The sequence below is a fragment of the Mastomys coucha genome, unplaced genomic scaffold (genome assembly GCF_008632895.1).
Source record: "Mastomys coucha isolate ucsf_1 unplaced genomic scaffold, UCSF_Mcou_1 pScaffold18, whole genome shotgun sequence".
NCBI classification, from domain to species: domain Eukaryota; kingdom Metazoa; phylum Chordata; class Mammalia; order Rodentia; family Muridae; genus Mastomys; species Mastomys coucha.
The window spans coordinates 95,043,473-95,066,957 of record NW_022196900.1 but is presented as its reverse complement, the minus strand read 5'-3'; the positions used below and the strand labels follow the sequence as shown (position 1 = coordinate 95,066,957).

The window sequence follows — 23,485 nt, the reverse complement described above, 5'->3', positions numbered from 1 at the left end:
TTATTCATTCCACAAACACTAATTGCCCAACAGATGCTAGGCTCTTTCCTGGTATTAGAGGAACAGCCCTGGAAAGGAGACATTCCTTTGCCCCAAGGTAGAACAGGAAGACCAACAAGTGAACAAGATTGGCTGGGAGAGGGGTTGGTACCATAGAAGAAATAGTGCCGGGTGATATGATGGCAGATGCTCTTTAGCCAAGTGCCAGGCAAATGCTCATCTGAGAACAAGACCCGGGCAGCAGAAGTCCCCTGGGGAGAGGAGTGGGCAGAGAGAACACAGGTGCAGGAAGTGTGAGCACAATAGCAGAATGGGACCGAAACATTCAGAGCCAAGTGGTGCACAGACTCCTGAGGCTTCATAAAGTACAGCTTAGAGCGTGGCGCTGGCTGCTGTGTGTACGTGGACCACAGGGAAGAAAAGTGAGGCCAGCAAGAGGTGGCTGTGGGGGGTGTGGTAAAAGAAGAGCCCGCCCCCAAGTTACATAGTGCCACAGAGAGAGAAAACCAGATCAAGCTGAGGTGTCTGTCAGGTAAGGAGAGAGTCTGTGCTGAAGAATGGGCTGGGAGTGGTCTGGAAGAGAGAAAGATTGCAGACAACTGCTATGACTATGGAGGACCGGTGAGCGCTGATGCCCACTGTCAGGATGGAGAAGGAAAAGAAGGGGAGGCTGAGAAACGGACACAGAGCTGTGTGGATGCAGACAACCTGGGGTGGAGGAGATAGATCCAATTCAGCGTAGGCTAAGTGGAGAATCAGAGAGAGGAGCCTGCAGCAGCATGTGGCCTCGGGGCAGACCCCCAACCCCAAGCATAAAAATAAAGAAGGCCGCTTCTACAAGCTAGCCTCTGCAAGCTAGCCTCTGCAAACTAGCCTCTGCAAGCTGGACTCTGACCTCCGCATTGTGGCACAGCCTTATATGCATACGCACACACAACGATAATAATGACGCATCAATTTAAAGGTAAATAAGAGTAGAAACTGGGCTAATGAAGGGTCCAGTGAAGTATCCGCTAATGTTAGTCCCATCACCAGCACTGCCATAAAAGCCAGGCACACAGAGGTCACAGGCTTGTGATCCAGGATATGCCCATATCTGATAGGTTTGTGATAGGTGTGGATACACAGGTGTGTGTGTGTGTGTATCTGATAGTTATGGGCATATATGTATATATATGCATGTGTGTATATGTATCTGATTAGTACGGGCACATATATATATAATATATGATATATGTGCATGTGTATGTGTACGTGTATGTATCTGATAGGTATGGGTGCATACACATGTGCACGCGCACACACACACACACACACACACACACACACACACACACACACACGATAGGATATCGCCTATTAACCTGGTGATATTCAAGTTGAGAGATCCTGTCTCGAAAACTAAGGTGGAGAGCAATTGCAGAAGACATCCAAAGCTGACCTCTGGCCTCCGAATTCACACACACAGAGACATGCACACACAAAGATACAATCAAGCAAATAGACTGAAGTTCCTGTGCCTCCTGTACTGACCCATCTCCTAAAAGAGCACCATGGGGATCCTTGGAGATACAAGAAACTGAGGGGCCGTGCAGTAGCTAGTGTGCTGGACAAAAGCACAGCATATGCTGTACTCAGCGTGCTTGATGCCTGAATCCCCCACGGCAGCCACGGCGGCCACAGCAACAGCAATGGCATTCAATCTGCCAGGCAGCCAGAGTCACGACTGTGGCAGTCCATCCACATGGCGATTCCACAAGGCGTGCACACATGTCCTCATTTCACAGATAAGGAAATTAAGTGAGTATATCCTGGAAGGGTGGAGAAGGCTTTCCAAACATAAAAAAAATGTGAAAGAGAAGGAGGAATTTATCCATGGGAAAGATCCAGTAAGCAGGAGGAGCCAAGCTGTCAACCAAGGTGAGCCAGAGATGGGCTTACATCCCAGTGTGAGCTTGAAAGATCATTATTCTGTTAGCAGGTTTCCCCCACTTGTGCGTTAATATAGCTCATCCTCACAACCACTGTGAGAAGTGAATGTTTTCACCCCACTGTCCATGTGAGAGGACACACAGAGGAAGCACTTCCTTGATACCACGCAGTTAGATGTCATCAGAATTGGGGTTCAAACTCAGAAACATGCAAAGCTGTGCTTACCATCGCAACCTGTGACCCTCTCACAAGCATGGGAACCAGGGAAAACAAGCCTGGAAGCTTTTGGCATAGAGTAAAAGTTGGATCTAGTTTGGTGAGTGATGGGGGTCAAGAGCTAACATGAGTCCAAGGAATCCTTAATTGTCCAAGTGTTGTATGACTTCTGCCAGAGTGAAGTGAATAAGTATCTGTGCGCCCTAGATAGGCCACCATCAATGAACTAAAGAAATAATTCAACCTCAAGTGTCAACTAGTAAACTACTGAGTTTGGGGTTACTTACAGGAGCACAGTTGACTCAAAGGCAGGCTACCTCACTGAATGGCCCAACTGAGCATGACTTATACAAGCTGCATCCTGGGAGCTCCCTGTACAACTTGGGCGTGTTGAAGAGTCTCCACTCCCCAGCAGTTAATGCTTCTTCTAAAACCCCAGGCAGAGGTCTTGTGAATCCTGTAGGTTTCGGGAGCCCCCTGAGACTTGTGACTTGTGTTGACTTCCCAAAACCTTGTAAGCTTAATTTCCTTCCGGAGTCTTGAGGAGCCTCCCTCCCATAGAAAGAAATGTTTTAGTTAGGAGCAAGCAATTGTACCACACCAAATCCAAGAGTGTTCCCTTCTCCTTCAGACAGAAGTCATCCGGAAGCGTCTCCACAAAGACATTCCCCACCACTCAGTCATCATGCTTAACTTCTGTCCTGACCTGCAGTCTGTGCAGCCCAACCCGAGGAAGACCCATGGGGAGTTTATCTTCCTCATCGACAGGAGCAGCAGCATGAGCAAGACCAACATCCAGTGCATCAAGGTACTGTGTGGGACTCTGCCCCCAGGAGCCAGGGCTTAAGTACCTCAGCTGTGCTTTCCTCTGCCTGGCTTCCAGAGAACTTTATGTTCCAAAAGGCCACTTGTTCAAAATCAGTTTAAGCAGAGACACCTAAACTCAATTTGCTCCCAAAATAAACCCCTTGAAGTGATGAGAGCAGAGGCAGAGATGTTGGGTGTTTACAAGGCGTGAGGCCCTTCACTCTCTGCAAACCTGTGCTGGATGAAGCACTCTCCCAAGTCCTGTGTGGGGAGGAGCACAGGGGCGGGGGGGGGGGTCATCCATGTGCTGTGAGCCTAGAACACGCAGAATACTGTGCTAGACCCTCAAAGTGTGGCTTGGTGTTTAACCCAGTTCTCCTAAGCAATCGCTCCTATTGTCATTGTTTCCACATGAAGAAATTGGAGAGTTGTAGTAACCTACCCAAGGTCACACAGAATCTGCAATCACACCAGCGGCTGCCTGACCGTTCTCTCGTCTGGCATCATAGAGTCACTAGACATAGCCGCTGCCACATATTACTAGAACCCAATAGACTAGGCTTGCTCTGGGTAGACAGCTAAGTCAGTAAGGACATGAATTAGATTCCCAGAACTCATATCTGAAAGGTAATTTCCAGGTGTGGTGGTGCCCGCTTGGAATCTCTGCATTGGCAGAGAGGCAGAGCCTGGTAGACCTGTGCGATTCACTGGCCAGTCTGCCTAGCAAGCCAGCTCCTGTTCAGTGATAAACCTTGTCTCAAAAAGTAAGATTGGGAGTGCCTGAGAGCAGCACCCAAGGTTGTAATCTGCTTCTCACAGATTACACAGATTGCACACATGTGCATGCACACACACACACAAACACATACACATCACACATACATACACACATACAGACAGATCATCACATACACGTACATACACACATACATACACACATAGATGCATACACACACATACACACAGATCACACACACATACATACACACACAGATTCACGCACACACCACACGTACACACATACACACATACACACAGAGATTCACACATACATGTACATACATATACAGACAGATTCACACACATATATACACACACACATATTCACACACCTCACACACATACATACACACAGACCACACACACATACATATATATGTATACATACATATATACATAAATACACACAGAGATTTGCACACACACATCACATACACATACATACACACATACACACACACATCATACTCATGCATGCATATGTGCGCACACATACTTTAAAGCATTTTTAAATTTAGCAATTCCTTTTCCCAGATGGCTAATGTGGACAGAGCTCTGTATGCGGCATTCTTAGAAAAAGAAAACAAAAACAAAAGCAAAAACAAACCAAGCTACCAACATAGTCACAGTCTAGTGACACTAGACTCACAAAGTTCACAGTCTAGTGTAGCAGACGGACTTGATAGCCAGTCAGAAGGTCTGGTGGTTTGGGTTGTTCTTTCTTTGTTGGAAGCTCCACTAAAAAAACCTGTGTGTGTGTGTGTGTGTGTGTGTGTGTGTGTGTGTGTGTGTGTGTGCGTGCGTGTGTGCGTGTGTGTGTATGTATAAATAAAATAAAAGATAAAAACGCAGAAGAATGGTAGAGCCTTTCTCACCCACCACGAAGTCCATGAAGCCCCTGTTTCCTGTCAGGAAATCACTAATCTTGTTACAAAATTATACAATGTTCCCTTTTATTGTGACTTCTGCAGGTGTCTGTCTCCCTCCCCATCTGGCGTTATGAACTCATTAAGAGAGAGGACTATCTCATCCTCATCTGTCCCCATGTGGCCTGTCTCTGTACTTCTGCATAAAACTCCCTATTCTATTTATTGGACTGAGTAATAAGACTATAGCTGAAGAGAATGGAGGAGGACAAGAAAAGAGTGGGCTCTCCTATCACTTGAGGCTATTGTTTTACCCATGGAGCAAGCTCTTGTTTCCAGGGCAACAGACTCAGCAAGGGGGCAGGGCTTGAGCGGAATCAATGAGGCCAGCCTTTTAGTCCCTCCTAGTCTTGAATAATGGCAGAGGCATCACAGATGAAAGCCAATATCCTTCTGGAAGCATCTTGACACATATGGATGTGAGACTGGTGGTGGCTACCTCCTACCCTGTGGGCCCGCCAGAGGTGCAGGCGGGTGGGGAGCTGTCCAGGGTGCTGGAGTGCTGCGGTATACTTCCAGATCCTCTGGTTCTCTGTATTCTGTTCTACAGTCACCTTCATGGTCATCTAAGAGTGTCCCAGCATTAGAAACCCAAAACAGTCTTTGGAGAGCATCTCATACCCTGCCCCTCATCTCTAGGCTAAGGAAATTGAGCCCTTAAGTGGTGAAGTGCTTTTCCCAGGATCACAGGGCTGGCAGAGGAGCCCAAGCCTTCCAGATCGCTGCTCAGTTTGCATGCACTGCTTATGAGGAGCGGGACATGCCCTCTGGTTTCACAAAGCTCTCTTGTTTGAGTATGTCATTTCTGCTGCACGCCATTGTTGAAGGAGCAATGCCAGGGTCCAGAATCGATTCTGTCACAATTGCTATGTGGCATTGGACAAACCGATTCTCAATGCTGGACTTCATTCATCTTTTCTATGAAGTGAGAAGAAAGGATTGATCCAGGGAGGGCAAATGTACGTCACGTGATGTATGTCACGTGGCCCTCTGCTTCCTTCTCCTTAGCCCTGGTAGACATCAATAACTGATCTTGTCTGTTTCCCAACACCCCCCCCCCCACCAGCCCCTGCTAAGCCTGGCCTGTGTCTCCGTGTCCTCCTCAGGAAAGCACTTCAGGAAGTTATTATCATTAAAATTAAATTGTTTAGGAGCAAAAAAAATCCCCTTTGTGAACAGCAGCCCTCCTCCGCCTTCAGCACTTCAGAATTCTCTGACTGTGGGTTTGTCTGGTCCATCTTTCAGACCCCTTCCCCTGTGTTGTCTCCCCCTTGCTTTTTCCTAGCTCCACTCACTGAGCTCAAGGTCATCCCCTTCACAAATATCTCTACGCTGGTGCAATCCATTTGGCTAAGCATGACCCTTTCAGGGGAAGGCACAGAAATTACTCGGGGAAAGCCTTGCCAAGGACAAGGCTGGTTGGGCACGGGATGTTTGAGTCATTCATTATGGTCCATTGGGTAGAAGTTTTGGGGAAAGGAAGTCTTGGGGTGGGGAGGGGGAAGAAGTCGAAATGCAAACAGCCCTCGCCAAAGGGAAAAGGTCAGGCAATTTAATTTCCGGCAGCTGGTCCTATTCTTCAGCCACCGCTTGCTGCCAAAAGCAGGGCTTTCAGATTCTAATAGGTGCGAGTTGAGACAATCTGTACGGATCAGCAGAGTCTCCTGCCAGCAGGAATATACATTAGTGGCTAATAAAAAAAAAGCAGGTATTGACTGTCGCTGTAGAGACACAAAATGTATTGACACAGGCAGTGCAGAGAGGCCATGGGACATTAGTGGAAGCATCTAATGTGGGTGTTTGCAGAGGGAGATAGAAGAGGAATGGAGCTGCAGGGCTGTAGTGTCTGTGTGGTGTAGCGACTGCTGGAACCAACTGACAACTGTTCGCGTCTATATTCTAGCTGCTCCCATGAAACCATGCTGAGACGCTAGGAGATGGGGGTATGGGGATTCAGGGGCAATCTTTTCATCTCTGCACTGAGGCATAACCAACACAAACAAAGAGATGTATTAAGGGGATTGTTTTCTTTTTATTATATTTTATTTATTTTGTGGTCATTCTGGGGTGTGTATGGATGTCAGAGGACAACTTGTGGGGTTCAGTTCTCTCCTTCCACCACGTAGGTCCTAGGGATTGGCATCAGGTGCCATCCAGCCAGACCCAGAGCTGTCTTCATGAAAGCCAAATTCAAGACCTCCAGGTTTGATGACCCAGAACAGTGCCTCAGCCTTCCTGAGCCCCCATCCCCTCCCTACAAGACAGATGTATTAGTGCTAACACAGAGTCATTGAGCTGGTAGTACCAACCACTTAATGTTTCCTCTGTACCAGGCTGAGGCTCAGACAGACCCCAAAGTCGAGGGAAAAATGGGAAGGTGGGGTTTCCACTCAGACAGACTTATCATCACTGGGTATCACTGTGCTAGAATTTATGCTCTAGAATGAATGTGAATGTTAACTGAAGGGACTTAACACTGTGGCGAGCACAATGAAGATGCTAGGCACTGATCACTGCACTGGTCATCACTGTCGCTTTTTATGCCCACCACCTCCACAGCTTTCATTCCTTGCTTGCTCGCTTCCTTTCTGTGTGTTGCTATATAGTTGAGATACATAGCCCAGGCTGGCTTGAAAGACTCTGTATAGCCCAAGCTGGGCAGGAGCTAGAAATTCCCCTGCCTTCAACTCCTCAGTGCTGAGATTTGGGGCATGTAACCACCATACAGAGCCTCTTTATTTCCCTCCTTTTCTCTTTCTATCTTTCTTTCTTTCTTCCTTCCTTCCTTTCATGTGTGCGCGTGCGTGCGTGCGTGCGTGCATGTGTGTGTGTGTGTGTGTTGCATATATGTGAAAATGCAAGTTCATGCACTTATACTCATACACGTAGAGACCAGAGCAAGATACCAGGTGCCTTCCTCTATAATTCTCTACTGACGCCTTTAGTACAGCATCACTCCCTGAACTGGAAGCTCAACTTTTCAGCTAGGCTCTCTAGCCAGCCAGTTCTCACTATCCACCCCTCTCCACCCACCAATGCTAGGGTGATAGGTACCCACAGCCATGCTTGGATTATTGTTTGGATTTGAACTCTGGCCCTCGACTTTACAGAGAAAACACCCTCACGCCTCTCCAGCCCCACAACTATCTTATTAGCACTTGTATCAAGGTCTTCTGAAACTGCATGGCTACGGATGATAAAGATCTCACAGGCTCAGGAGGCCAAGAGGCATGATTGAACCCTGGTTGCCGAGTTTACTAACTGGACGCTCTCCTACCAATCATTTGCCTGCTCTGTGTGTCCATCTTCCCATCTGTAGAATGGGCATACCAACGGACCTGCTTGCTGAGGGATGATTAGGAAGGCAACACACTTGAAGTACATCATTTGCATTGAATAAATCCAAGCCAAGGAGACCTCCATGGGATCCATCACTGGTTAAAGGCAGCCATGATGCTAATGGCGGGGGGGGGTCTTTGGATGAGAGCCAGATACCACTGGATCAACCGTTTGACCTCCTCTCAATGTCAAGTTTGCTTTGGCAGAGGGGAATGGGCAGACCCCGCTCTCCTTACCTCTAAAAGTCAGCAAGAGGTGATGGACCTGTGGGGCCATTGCAGAGTAGCTGAATAAAGAGGTCTTTGCTGGTTGCTTTGATGGGTTAGCCTCTGGAATGACAGGCTTTATGATACACGGAGAAGGAGTGCTAGGTGCACATAGGGTGACAGATAGATGGCTCCGTGCTGGAACTGGTGTGTGGTGACAGAGTGGCAGAGCCCCTGTCTGAGTCCTGAGAATCCCTCTCTTGCCTGGCAGGAGGCCATGTTGGTGGCCCTCAAGAGCCTCATGCCTGCGTGCCTCTTCAATATCGTTGGTTTTGGATCCACATTTAAGACAGTCTTTCCTTCCAGTCGGATCTACAATGAGGTAAGGAGAGAGACAGTCTGGGCCTGGGTGGGTGATTGGCAGGGTCAAGCAGAGGCAGGAGGAGGGCATAGTATCTGAAGTCATCCCGAGGATCTTCAGATGCTGCCTACCCAGCGAGAAGCCGAATCACAGCTGGGGCAACAAACTCAAGCAAAACCTTCAGAAATCCTCTGCCCCTAACCATAGAGACTGTGAGGACGTGGGGGATAGAGGGCAGGGACAGAGGACACATCTGTCATGCCCATGACCTGCCACCCATCACAGCCTCTATCTCCTGAAGACCATGGGTTCATGCAAGGCTGGGTTACAGAAGTGGATGGTGACAGACAGGAGAACATTTAAATGGCCAAGTGGCTGCGGATGACTGTAGGGTATTTCCAAGGCTAAGGCTTAGCTGCTATTGAGAACAAAGACAGCAAACCCGGGCCATTCTACCCAGAGCTGAAAAGAGGAGAAAGGGGAAAGAAAAGAGAGGGCAGGAGAGAGGGAGGGAAGGAGGGACATGATTGGCTATTTACTACTAAAAGTTTTTAAAATAAAAGACAAATACACATTGAGCCAGGGGTGACAGCACATGTGTACAATCCCAGCACTGGGAAGGTGGAAGCAGGAGGAGTTCAAGGCCGGCCTGGCCTACATGACACTCTATCTCAAACGAGTAAGAATAAGATCATTAACGGTTGACTGTTAGTTTTTCGATCTAGATAATCAAAAGGAAAAAAATTAAATCTTTTTTTTCCGATCACCTTCTGTGCCTTTACACACTTTTCAGGCAACATTAGGTCTTCCATTCTGTATGACATGACCTACTTCGCTAGTCTGTCGTGAAGATGTTTTTCATGCTGGAAAATGTCCACTTGTGATGTCATTTTAATGACTACCTGGCCCACGACACAGACAGACTGAGATTTATTTACAAAGCCTGGAGACTGGTCTTTCTGTGGTCCCCATGTTTTTCTAATTAGTCATTTTTTTGCTTATAGATTTCCCATGCATCTTTGCCTGTCTCCTGGGCACGTATTCACAGCAACGTATTCATCATAAGACTGGATATTGACAACATTGACCATTGCTTTTTTTTTTTTAAAGACATGGTCTTGTGTAGTCATGGCTGATTCAAACTCTCTGTATAGCGGAGGGCAAGCTTGAGGTACTAATCCTTAAGGCTCTGCCTCCAAGGAGGCTTGCAGGCATACTCCCCCAGACCTGGTTTATGTGGGAATGGAACCTAGGGCTCTCCTGTATGCTAGGTGAGTACTCTACCAAGTAAGCCATGCCCCCACCCTCAGTACTGACCATTCCTTCCAAGTCCCCTCCAAGCACGGATATAGGAAGAAAGTCTTCCTGAGCCAGGGACAGGAGATTGTGTCCAGAAGGAATCAAGTCTTATTGCAATACCATCCACCTGGGGCCAGTAACACTTGGGGAGCCAGGCACCGCAGGTCAGCCTAGGGGGGAGAGGGTCTAAAGCACAAGCTGGGAAAGTAAGCTTCTTCCCAGAGTGCCACGGGCGTCGGTGCCAGAGTCAGAGTCGCTGTTCATGTCTGAGGGCGCCCAGAACTGTGTTTTTCCCTCCCTGTCACCTGTCGAGGAGTTAAGAGCTCAAAATCCCACCTTTTTCAGGGGTGCTTAGATTTCTGAAGAAGAATCCAGAAAGGACAATTATTATCACTATTCTGCAAATGGTGACATTTAAGGCATTGATAGGGGATAAATTGCATCAAGTGGCTGACTCTTTTTCCTTTGGTTGGACAGGGGTGTGACTGAACTACGAGCCAGAGAACAGAGTTTATCTTGGGGTAGGGTGGGGTGGGGGCACTTAGAGACACCATGCCACCTCGGACCTATCTGCCCTACTGTGGTCCTTTCCTGCAGGAGAACCTGACTGTGGCATGTAACTGCATCCAGAGAATGCGGGCTGACATGGGAGGCACCAACATGCTCTCCCCCCTCAAGTGGGTCCTGCGGCAGCCACTGCACCAGGGTCACCCACGGCTCCTCTTCCTGATCACGAATGGGTCCGTGAGCAACACGGGGAAGGTTCTGGAGTTGGTGCGGAATCACGCCTCTTCTACCAGGTCAGCCCGGCCTGCAGGTCTGTCTCGGGTCCAGTTCTCCTAGGCTACCTGAGGTTAGGGGGATCCCAACCAGAACAAACTGTGCGCTGTGGTGCCAGAGGGAGAGGACTGTGCCTACAGTTCCCAGAATGCCCTGTTTCCAGGATGCTTCCCAAGTTTGTCTTTTTTCCTCTCATAAGATGAGGAGTTGTCCACAGCTCTGCATGCGTGTGCAAGTGCAGCTTTGAGAAAGCCTACTGATAGTGCCAACTGGGAGTTGATTGTAGTGTGTGTGTGTGTGTGTGTGTGTGTGTGTGTGTGTGTGTGCATGTGTGTGTCCCTGTTTTAGCTCCTCCTCTCCAGCCTTTTGCCTGAAAACAGGGCCATCTTCAAACTGCCTCTGCTGGACCATCATCTGTCTCTTATCCCATTGGGGACAATGATACAGAGTTGCCTCTGTCCCTGTCCCTCAGGTGCTATAGCTTTGGAATTGGATCCAATGTCTGCTCCCGACTGGTCAAAGGGCTGGCGTCTGTATCTAAGGGCAGCGCAGAGTTCCTGATGGAGGAGGAGCGGCTGCAACCAAAGGTACACAGAAGGGCCTCCAGTGTCCCCCAGTTCTGCAGCAGCAGCAGCTCAGATAGGCCAGAGGGCCAAGTTGAGGTGTCACTCACCCCAGATCTGAGCTCTGCACTGGGCCATTGAGCCTTTATAAAATGCTCTTCTCCTTTATAAAAGCTCAGAGGCAATGGTAGAGATCCATTCCAAGAGTCTAAGGAGGGGTGTTTACTGCTAGATCAGCCACCCCAAGCCTGCTGTACCTTCCTCCTCGCAAGCTCCTCCTTTATCTCCTCTTCTGTCCACATTTTTCTGTCACATCCGTCTACTCTGTGTTCTGTCTGACCCTCTCCAACAGATGATCAAATCCTTGAAGAAGGCCATGGCCCCAGTGCTGAGCGACGTGACCGTGGAGTGGGTCTTTCCGGAGACCACGGAGGCCCTGATCTCTCCTGTCAGCACCAGCTCCCTTTTCCCTGGGGAAAGGCTGATGGGATATGGTATTGTGTGTGATGCCTCCTTGTACATTTCCAATTCCAGATCTGTGAGTACCCTGGATACGTGGGCGATTGTCTGGGGAGCTGTCTCCTCGCCCCACCTCCACCCCCAGTGCGGTCCTTTCAATCCCTTTTTAGGAAGCACTTGCACATCATAGTTGGGTTTTTAAGGAGTTACAAACTCAAGGCCTAAGGTGACTAAGTATAAAGTGAACTTAGTATATCAAAGGACAGGAGCTGAGAGTATGGCCCAAGAGCGAGAGGGCATGACCAAGAAGCGAGTGATCCTGGCCCAGGAGTCGGGGGCGTGGCCCAGTCAGTAAAGTGTTTACCATGGATCTGAGTTCAATCCCTGTGTAGAAATGCCAGGTACAAGGCGTTCTAACACGCCCTGATCAGGATCAGAGGATCAGAGGTGAGTAGGACACAACATCTCTTCCCAACACTGGCAGTAACTGGGACCAACGGGACCCAGGCACACAGGAACTCCAACAGCCCAGTGGCATGGGTTCCTTCTAGTCTGGGCCAGTGCCCTAAGCAGACCTTGGGCGCAAAATTTGCAGCCAGTCCCACAATACTCAGAGGAAACTCCACTCCCAGGTGCTCTAACACGTCCAGGATCACAGGATCCCAGAATCACAGGATCACAGGGACAGCTTGACTCTGAGGATTTCTGACACAACCAGGATCACAGGAAGGACAGGCTCCAGTCAGATTTAGCCAGGGCAGGTAGCACTAAGATAACCAGATGGTGCAGGGCAATCATAAAAATATAAGCAACACAAACCAAGGTTACTTGGCATTATCAAAACCCAATACTCCCACCATAGCAAGTCCTGGACACACCATCCCACCAGAAAAGCAAGATTCAGATCTAAAATCACTTCTCATGATGATGATATGGGACTTTAAGAAGGACATAAATAACTCCCTCAAAGAAATACAGGAGAACACAGATAAACAGCCAGAAACCCTTAAATAGGAAAACACAATCAAACAGGTGAAGGAAATGAACAAAACTATCCAGAATCCAAAAAGTGGAAATAGAAACAATAAAGAAATCAGAAAGGAAGACAACCCTGGACATACAAAACCTAGGAAAGAAATCAGGAGTCGTAGATTCAAGCATCACCAACAGAATACAAGAGATAGAAGAGAGAATCTCAGGGACACCATGGAGAACATTGACACAAGTCAAAGAAAATGCAAAAAGCAAAAAGCTCCTAACCCAAAAAACAACCAGGAAATCCAGAACACAATGAGAAGACCAAACCTAAGGATAATAGGTATAGAAGAGAGTGAAGACTCTCAGTTTAAAGGGCCAGTAAATGCCTTCAACAAAATTATAGAAGAAAACTTCCCTAGCCTAAAGAAAGAGATGCCCATGAACATACAAGAAACCTACAGAACTGGACCAGAAAAGAAATTCTTCCTGTCACATAATAATCAAAACACCAAATGCACTAAACAAAGAAAGAATTTTAAAAGCAGTAGGGGAAAAAGGTCATGTAACATATAAAGGCAGGCCTATCAGAATTACAGACTTCTCACCAGAGACTATGAATGCTAGAAGATCCTGGCAAGATGTCATACAGACCCTACAAGAACACAAATGCCAGCCCAGGCTACTGTACCCAGCGAAACTCTCAATTACCATAGATGGAGAAAACAAGATATATTCCATGACAAAACAAAATTTATACAATATCTTTCCAAAAATCCAGCCCTACAAAGGATAATAGATAGAAAACACCAACATAAGGAGCAAAACTACACCCTAGAAGAAGTAAGAAAGTAATCTTTCAACAAACCCACACAAACATAATTCCAGCTCTAACAACAAAAATAACAGGAAGAAATGCCAGGTACAATGGCATGCACTTGTTCTCTGGGCCTTCTCATGTATGGGCACACGTGCATGCATGCCACCCCTGTATGCACCTCCCCACACACAGGAACATACATAGACACTTGCTTGTGAAAACAGACATGCATTAAAAAAATAAAATAAAATGAAAGAGGAAAGCCATGAAGGAGAGCAACCATGACTGAACTCTTAGTTAAGGCAAAAGGAACAAAAAGAAGTTATCCAGCAGCCTGGAGGTTTCTCGACCAGACTGGACAGCACTCCCTTCCTCACACTGAAACATTTCTGTACTGGAACACAGGCCATGCGTTGAATGGGCTTCTAAGAATAATTGGAATGCTATATGACGTGTCCAGAATTTTTAATGGTTTATACAAATGTGTTGTGGAAGGCGGGCTATTCAACTATGCAGAGAAAATTCTAAACAAAATGCTGTTTTTTGTTTTTTTTTTTTTTTTTTTTTTTTTTTTTTTTTTTTTTTTGGTTTTTCGAGACAGGGTTTCTCTGTGTAGCCCTGGCTGTCCTGGAACTCACTCTGTAGACCAGGCTGTCCTCGAACTCAGAAATCCGCCTGCCTCTGCCTCCCAAGTGCTGGGATTAAAGGCGTGCGCCACCACCGCCCGGCACAAAATGCTGTTTTAATGATTGTGTTTTATTTAATTTTTAAATGTACTTGGAGCCCCGAAAGACACGCATTTCCATAGAAAGGACCCAAGCATGCCATCAATCCATTCCTGTGGGCTGGCGAGATAGTTCAGGCAAGAGAAAGTACCTGCTTCACAAGTATGAGGAACTAATCCGCCCCCGGACACACACATTCAGGAAGCATTGTGGCACCCACTAGCCCCGGAAAAGGTGAAGGCAGGAGGATCTGACCTGGGGCGTGCTGGTCAGGCACTTAGGCCTAATGGCAGACTCTAGGGCAGTGAGAGACCCTGTCTCAAAGGGATAGACAGCATTGAGAATTGCTGAGGCTGACCCTTGGCTTTCACACACTCAGCCACACACATGTGAATGCATGTGAACAGACATACAAGCATGCACAGACATGTGCATACATGCATCCACCATTTTTCTTTTTCTTTTTTTTTAAGATTTCTTTATTAATATATGTAAGTACACTGTAGCTGTCTTCAGACACTCCAGAAGAGGGCATCAGATCTCATTACAGGTGGTTGTGAGCCACCATGTGGTTGCTGGGATTTGAACTCACGACCTTTGGAAGAGCAGTCAGTGCTCTTAACCGCTGAGCCATCTCTCCAGCCCCAACATCCACAATTTTTCAAAGTTCTATTTTCTTCACCCATGAGACTGGCCATTTCTCCTGCTACTGGCAGGTGTTGGATAGGCGGCACCTTCCTGTGCCATTGGTGTAAGAATGCCTTGCCATTACCTGCCTGAGAGGCCATCTAGAAGTGACTTGTGAAATTAGAAATACTCAGATCTTTTGATCCATAAATGTCCCTCCTGGGATGCTGCCCCAGAGATGTAGTAGTAGTGTAATGGATTTACAACCACATATTTTGTGGTGATAGAGACAAAAAAACCATGGCACAAAAGTGGAATATTAGAAAGGCAGATGTGAAGAGGTTAGCAGGCAGTACAAAATTCAAGGTACTAACAAATGTGTATGGTCTGATTTCTTTATAAAATAAATCATGCCCTCCAAAAGTATGTTGTGTGTATATGTGTGTGTGTGTTTGTGTCATGAAGAATAGAATCAAAGGACACATAGTTTACCTATTAGGAGACAATGTCATGTCAAATTACATTTCTAAAAATTTGCAGTGAATGAAGTCAGTGCTTTTAAATATCACTGTACTATATAAGAAGGGATTCTATTCTGTGTGTCTCTATCTCTCTGTCTGTCTCTCTGTCTCTGTCTCTGTCTCTATCTCTCTCTCTCTCTCTCTCTCACACACACACACACACGCACACACACACACACACACATACACATTTTTGCTTTTGCATTGTGTTGTTGAGACAGAATTGTACTTTGCAGCCCAGGCTGTCCTGGAACTTGCTATGTAGCTCAGGCTAGCCTTGTACCACAGTTGCATAGTTCTGAGATCACAGATGTGAGCCACAATATCCAGCTCCATGTTCACCATCTCTTGATCAGAAGTTAGCCTCAATTCTAAATAGACAAGCAAGCACTCCTCCTTTACTCTGCTGGCTCCTCAAAGGTGGCCTCCCACCCCAGCCCCACCGCACACCCTTTGCTGTCCGTGGACGCCCTTGCTGAGTCTAACTTCTCTCTCCCCCTTCTCCCATTGCCAGGACAAAAGGCGAAAGTATGGCACACTGCATGCTCAGGAGTCCAGCAGCTCTGTCTTCTACCCATCTCAGGATGAGGGACTCAGCCCAGGCAGTGGAAACTGTGCCAAGAACTTCAACCAGGGGCAGACCAAAGATGCCCATCTATGCAATGGAGAGTCCCCCGCCCATCACGGTTGGTCCTCTGCTTTCTGCTCTGTTCCCCTTTTCCACGGAGGCCATAATGATGGCTGCTTTATACTGGGCATGTACTATGCACTAAGCACTTGATGAAAACGATCTTTGGGGCCGGTTAGCAGCTATGGGTGTGGATATGATGATGCCCACTATACAGACAAGGAGACAGAGGCTGGAATCTCAGCGACTGGCTAAGATCTTGGATGCTAAAGAGTTGGTCAACCTAGACCTAGCTGCCTTCATGGAGTTTGATGCTATTCTCAGAGAACATGTACTGGTTATTCAACAAGGAGGAGCATAGTTGGGGTTGAGGGAGGATTAGGGCAGCTGCTACCCTCCAAGAGACTGCTGTTGTAACAGAGGCACAGCTGACCTTAACTCTGATAAAGAAGAGCAACAGAGACCACAGCAGGGACCGCCCCCCCCCCAAGGAGAGAAAAGCATATCTCCTTAAAATTCATAGACAACTGAGAATAGTCTGAAGGCTGTGGGGAGGGAGAGGGGGTTCCTGGTAGTAGAAGCACTCAAGCAAAGTCCTGAAGGCGTGGCACATAGAAAGCACTGGTCATTTGCTACTTACTTAATTCTAGTGCCCACCGATCACACTGTGTCTCTAAAAAGGGGCTGGGAGGGGCTGGGAGAAGGTCAGTGGATAATGTGCTTGTTGAAAAAGCACAAGCATCTGAGTTTGGACCCCTAGAGCCCACAAGTGCTGCGAGGCAGAGACGGGGGGGACACCAGAGGCATGCCAGTCAAGCTGATCTAGCTTATGGGTGAGCTCCAGTCAGCGAGAGATCCTGCCTCAACTCAGCAGCACATATATAAAATTGGAATGATTTGGAAGAGATTAACATGGCCCCTGCATAGAGATGACAGGCAAATCCATGAAGCACCCCGCAGCGTTGAATAGATTCAACATGAAATAATAAACAAACAAACAAACAAACAAAATTGGGCCTGGGGGAGTGGTTCCATGAATCAATTTCTCGCCACACAAGCAAGAGGATCAGAGTTCGAATCCCCAGAACCCATTTAAAAGTAGTTGAGTGGGAAACAATTGAAGAAGATCCCTGATGTCAACTTTGGGCCTTATCTACACACACACACACACACACACACCCTGAGGAGGATGGAAAGAACAGTTGCTGAGAAGATAGATAGACTATGGCCAGACCTCAGACCTGGCAAGGCTTTGGATGTTAAGGGAGGCATCTGCACACATTTCTTTATGTAAACAGGAACGTTAGACATCTCAAAGCAGGGTGAGGGCATTTAAGCCCCTTTCTTTCCCCACTACCCTTGCCCAGATCTGGATGTGTCCCGGCGGCGGAGAGCATACAGCACTAACCAGATCTCCAGCCACAAGGCTTGCTCAAGGGCCACCACAGCCAGTGACCCCACTGGGACTGCCAGGAGATACCCCCTGCGAAAAGCCAAGGTGCAAGACCTTGCCAATGAGAGCAGCTCAGAGAGACAGCAGTGGCAGATTGATCTGCAGGTATCTAGGAAGGGTAGGGTGGGAGGAGCTGGGTGGAGCTGGGTGGAGCTGGGAGGAGCTGGGAGGAGCTGGGAGGAGCTGGGAGGAGCTGGGAGGAGCTGGGAGGAGCTGGGAGGGTGTTAGTCACATGAGAACATTGAGAATCAGGTAGAACGCAGTGTACAGCTCCCAGCTGATGCCAAGCCTCCAGATGATGTTAGTTTTCATTTGAAGCATATTTATTGATGACCCCTCAGACTGCGCTATCACTGGCTTAGTAAGACACCCCTCTATCTTAGCTGGACCTTTATCTGCCAATTCCTAATGATGCTTTCCCAATCATGATGCTCACTGGGCACTGAGCTTGCCCAGTCCCTGCACACAGCGTTTTCCCCCTGGGACAGGGTACCTGTATAGACCCTTGTCATTAGGCTTTATGGGACTTCCTGGGAGAGGAGGATGTTTGGAGATGAGCCACCCTCACTTGCTACAGACGTGGCAACTGACAGTCAAAGAAGTAAGTCGACTTACCCAGAACCACACGGCCAGCCTGTGGATTCGACCCAGGAAGCCTTTGTCCTCTGGGCCCTTGAGTTCTCTCCACGACACTGATGCTCCTTCCAGAACTGGAAAGTTACTCAAGGCCAAGGAAACAGGAGTCAGAGCCACCACAGGAAAAGTCACCAGTGTCCTGCTAGGTCAGCCCTCCACAACCTCAGCATGGTTGCTATCAAGGCTCCGCCATGGGGGTTGGTCTCAGGCATGATGGAATGTCTCCAGGGTCAGGGAATAAACACCACCCAGTTGAGACCACTATGCTAAACCACATCACCATTTAAACATTTTCTTCAGGACAGAAACCATGTGGATTTGTCCTAAGTATGTGGATCAAAGCACCTTTCCATGTTCTTGGTGTGCCTGCCCACTTCCCACGTGGCCCCAATCTCCATGTATCAATGAGCCCACATACCACCTGGCCTCTGGAGGCTCTCCACTGGGCTTCTCTAGGGACCCCTAATATAGTTAAGACATGTTAGTTAGTCTTAGAGTCAAACCTACTCTGCCTCATTCATTTCGGAACCTCTCTGAACCTCAACTGCCTCATCTACAAAATGGGGAGAATTGTGTGTAGATGGATGAGACACTATTTACCAGCAGAAATGGAGTGGGAGCTGACTTCAGGTGGAGGAGGCATCAGGGAGTGTGGGATGCAGTCCTGGCCCAATGTCTGGCTGTAACAGCTGCTCCTCAATGGCAGCTGCACCCGCTGAGCACTCCGGGCAGGCTAACTGCTTTTCTTCTTTCAAGCTTGCTCCTTAGTTCTTCCTCCTCTCCTGCCTGCCTTTCTCCCTCACTGTCTCTCCCCAGCACCTCTCCCTCTCTCCCTCTCCCTCTCTCTCTCTCTCTCTCTCTCTCTCTCTCTCTCTCTCTCTCTCTCTCTCCCCTCTGTGTGTGTGTCTGTCTGTCTGTCTCTCTTTGTCTCTCTGAGTCTGTCTGTTCTCTGTGTGTGTGTGTGTCTGTCTGTCTGTCTCCATGTCTCTCTATGTCTGACTGTCTGTTCTCTGTTCTCTCTCCTTCTCTCCCTCCCTCTATCCCTCCCTCCCTCTCTCCCCCCTCTCTCTCTGTGTGTCTATGTGTCTGTCTGTCTGTCTCCATGTCTCTCTCTGTCTCTCTTTGTCTCTCTGTGTCTGTCTGTTCTGTGTGTATGTGTCTGTCTGTCTCCATGTCTCTCTATTTCTCTCTGTGTCTGACTGTCTATTCTCTGTTCTCTCTCTCTCTCTCTCTCTCTCTCTCTCTCTCTCTCTCTCTCCCCCTCCCCCCTCCCTCTCCCCCTCTCTCCTGTGTGTGTGTTGGGGGGGGTGTAAATTTCCCAGAGACTGGGTTGGGTGAAAGGCTCGTATATAGATGCCTCTGTTGCCATGGAAACTGTAGCAGAGTCCATTTCTCTCTGACCCCATGTGGGGATGGTGATGTCAGTAGAGAATATCTCAGTCTCTCGTGGGTGGAAGGGTCAGGGAGTTGTAGCTGGGCACTTGCCCCCTCAGAGGCATGCTAAAAGTGGCCAGTCTCCTTTCTTCCATGCTCTGAGTCATAGGTTCTTGGCCTAAAGACAGGAAGATCCCCTTTTATGAGGAGGCATACCCCCAATACATGCTAATACATACGTAATAGCATAGGAAGGCCCCCAAGGTTTACTGATATCCCCAAATTTCATTCCACCTGGTAAGTGGTTATGTCATTCCCTACCAGGACAGGTGTGTGGTCTAAGAAACAGGAAATTCAATTTAGCTATAGTCTTCCATCACAAAAGTAACACATACTTGGCATTTGGAACTAAATCCTTCAAACAGTTCAGTTGGGTATAAAGTACAAGTAACGTCTCCCTCCCCTACACCAACACCCACTTAATTCCGAGTATGTCTTTCTAGAAATACCATGCGCATACACGTATACACAGAACACATGCATATTTTAATAGCTGCTTATGCAAATTGTCCTCCAACATACCATCTTAATGTTTTTTCTTTAAATACATTTTTATCTCATTTGTTTCCTCTGTGTATATGATTGGGTAGGCAAGTGGGCGTGCATGCTTCAGCACCCATGTGGAGGTTCGAGGACAATTCCTTGGAGTCAATTCTCTCTTTCCACTATGTGGAACCAAACTCAGGACGTCAGGGTTGGTGGCAAGCTCCTTTACCAACTAGGACATCTCACTGACCCTCTTTATGCCTTTTGGGTTCAATTTTATATACAGTGAAATTACAGTCTCTTTCTGATGAGCAACTGTCTGTGGCTGACGTTGAGATCTGTCGTAACTTTAAGGTGTTTTTTTTTTCTCAAATATCTTCCCACAGTCGTATGAGAATTCGTCTTTTCAGTGTTGTGTAATACTCCATTATATGGATATACTGTAACCTACTCATTCTCCCCTGCTGATGGAGATGTAGGTCCCAAATCTTTTTTCATTAAAGTCAGGCGCTCTCTGTGTAGCCCTGGCTGGCCTAGAACTTGATGCATAGACCAAGGTGACTTCCAACCCACAGAGATCTGTTTCCCTTGATCCTAAGTGCTGGGATTAAAGGCATTTGCCACCTCACCCAACTATTTCCAGATTTTTACTCAGACTTTACATATTGTAAGAAATATGCACAGCTTGCACGTTTACTCTGTAACAGCAGTCCCTTGTAACCCTGTGGTTCCCCCAGGGTTGAATCTGTAGAAGTAAGATCATTGTCTCAGTTCATGGACTTCAATCTGTGATACCACGCAGTCCATTGTCTCAGTCTGTACGGACATAAGAGACCCTGACACACTGAGCATCATCACACATTTAGATATTTACCTGCCTCTAATACAGAAAAAAAACTGACTTGCTTAACTGCCATTTCCATTTAGCTAATTGATATGTTCAATACAAACTGATTGTGGATAAAGACCCCCACTATTCTAATTTTGTCTTTTCCCTCTAATTATGTATGAGAGAATTCTTTTTTCTTTTCAAGGCCAGAATAAGAATAATTGTTTATCGAGTACACCTGGAAGGGACTAATGAGCTGGGCAGTAGGTAGGGTACCACCTGCAGCTCAGGGCGGTGGGTCACATAAGGCAAGGGGATGGGCTGTCTTTCTGTGCTTGGAAGAAGTTTCCCCTATGTGTAGCTCTGGGCATGTAGCTTGGGTCGTGAGGAGGAAGGCAGTCTGGGTAGGCTGGTAAATGATGCTAAGATCTTAGTGTGAGTCCACATGGTAGTACCAGCCAGCCTTGTAGCCTCTGCCTTGCAAATGAGGGCAGTCGTGTCTGTTACTCAGCCCTGGGTTGCAGTTGTGTGCTCTGAGGAGCCTGGCCTAGTGCTCCATCACAATCCCTGAGTCCCGAGATGTGGAAGAACTCCTTTCGTCTGTGCCCTGCTTTACACACAAACACACATGGTAAAGAAACTTAAAAACATTATCTAAACAAGCATGTGTTTTTACAGAAATCAGTGGTCGGGTGGGACTCAGAGGATCCTGAATTCCAAGAGCATTTTCTTTAAAAAAGAAATGCCATCATACATGTTGCAAGGATATTTCCCATCTACCCCTTGGTTTTCGGATGCTTGTTTATAACAAACCCAAGAACAGATAGATGAAATTATCAAAACAGACTGAAAAGTCCACAAACAAAGCCAAACACACATGCCAGCTCTGTAAGGATCGTGTATCGAACCGATAAGCTACAGAGAGCCCTACTGCGTTCTGTAAACAGTACGGAGGTCTGCAGCATTTGGAAAATCCAAGTAAAAGCTGGTTCCTATCTCCTCACAGGAAAATAAATTGCATATGCATCAAAGCCTTAAAACACACAAACAAAAATAACAAAACTTCTAGAAGATTCTCTTGGAGGTGGGAAAGACCTTTTAAGCACACCATATGGGGAGACATAAGGGGAAGGGTTGATAATTTTAACTGCACACAAAAAAGGTTTTAAGCTTCCTGCCAGGAAAGAAAGTAGGTTTGGAATTATCCATGGGACTGACTGGTTCTCTGTGCCTTGGAGTTGACCCGCGGCCTGGAATTTTCCTGGTTTCTGTTTCTCAAGGGTGGTGGGGACTAAGTTGTGGGTCCCTGGGTCCCTGGGTCCCTGAGAGGCCTGACCTTGGAAGAGATATGGGGAGAAAGAGAGGGAGAGAGAGGGGGGAGGGAGGAGGGAGCTGCTGCGGGGTGGAGGGGGAGCAGAAAGAGGCTCTTGCCACCATGAGCTTCACCTCCTCCTTTGTTTCCTCCTTCCATCCTCTTAATTCTCTTCTTCCTCCCTCCACTTTTTCCTTCCTCCCTCCTTCCTTTTCTCATCCCTCCCTCCTCTCCTCCCCTCCTCTTATTCTCCTCATTCCCTCTCCCTCCTCCCTCCCCTCCTCTTCCTTCTCATCCTACTTATCCCTTCCCTTCTTCCCATTCTCCCTCCTTCCTCTTCATCCCCATTCTCATCCCCCTTTCCCTTCCTTGCCATCCTCCCCCTCCTCCTCCTCCTCTTCCTCCTCTCTCTGCCCTTCTTACCTCCCTCCTCCTCTTACGTCACTCCTCCCTCTCTTCCCCTGCCCTTTGCCCTCCTTAGTCCCTACTCTACAGAAACCACAACCTGAGCCAGGGCCCCAAATTTCATGGCCCAGGAGCCCGAAGGCCTTCCCTACTGCCTCAAGGCTGCCCGTCCACGCGATTCTTCGGCCAGGAGCCCCAGGCCTGGAGCCCTGGGAGAGAGCTGGATCGTGGTTCTAGCCGGAAGTCTGCCCCTAACAGCCGAAGCTCCGAGGACCTGGGTAAGTGACCAAGGTCCAGGATCCGAGGGGACAGGAAGGCCATGGCCCAATTTCAGATGACAAAGACAGAGTACCAGTGCCTGTCTCTGTGTCTTTGTGAAACTCTTGCTCTGAGAACCTTTCTGGGCCCACCCCACCTGTCCAGCCCCTCAGGGACAGGCTTCCACAAAGTGGATCTGTCCCTCTCTGGGACAAGTCCAAGTCACCTGTGCGCTGGCACATAGAAAGAAGCTGTCCTTAAAGTGGGATGGCCTTTGTGTTTTTTGGAAGTGACTGCCCCCAGGGGAGGGATGGCATTCTCTGCGAATGGCTGCCTGTTTGGTCTCAGGTTCGGCTCTCTTGTCCTTCCAGCCACAGAGCTACCCCATTGTCCCTCGACCTTCGAATTGGAGACATCCTTAGACTTGGAGCCCATGGCTGAGTCAGAGGAGCAAGCCAATCCCTGCAGGACCTCCACACCAAGCCCTGTGCTGGGCAAGGCTTTGGTCAAAGGCCTGTGTGACAACCAGCGCATGCAGTGGGAAGTGAGCTTCGAGCTGGAGCCTCCAGCCCTGCAAAGGGAAGACACACAGAATGCTGACATGTGGAGCGAGACTTTCCACCACCTGGCGGCCCGCGCCATCATCCGCGAATTCGAGCATCTGGCAGAGCGCGAGGAGATCGAGCTGGGTGAGCGACCAGCATTGCT

The 23,485-nt window shown here is 48.0% G+C and overlaps 1 protein-coding gene and 1 non-coding gene across 5 annotated transcripts in view; both read left to right on the top strand.

The window, feature by feature from the left end:
* Vwa5b1 (von Willebrand factor A domain containing 5B1) overlaps positions 1–23,485 on the top strand; it is a 70,613-nt gene that overhangs the window by 33,880 nt on the left and 13,248 nt on the right. For all 4 annotated transcript variants that reach the window (XM_031379208.1, XM_031379209.1, XM_031379210.1 and 1 more), the window contains 9 exons: positions 2,780–2,956; positions 8,478–8,588; positions 10,464–10,666; positions 11,119–11,233; positions 11,562–11,747; positions 15,851–16,022; positions 17,332–17,522; positions 22,596–22,797; positions 23,149–23,466. In XM_031379208.1, coding sequence (XP_031235068.1) covers positions 2,780–2,956; positions 8,478–8,588; positions 10,464–10,666; positions 11,119–11,233; positions 11,562–11,747; positions 15,851–16,022; positions 17,332–17,522; positions 22,596–22,797; positions 23,149–23,466 — 1,675 coding nt within the window. The remainder of the gene's footprint in view (positions 1–2,779; positions 2,957–8,477; positions 8,589–10,463; positions 10,667–11,118; positions 11,234–11,561; positions 11,748–15,850; positions 16,023–17,331; positions 17,523–22,595; positions 22,798–23,148; positions 23,467–23,485) is intronic.
* LOC116097253 lies at positions 16,823–16,928 on the top strand. The gene has a single exon (XR_004121300.1). It is a non-coding gene; the product is annotated as a U6 spliceosomal RNA (small nuclear RNA).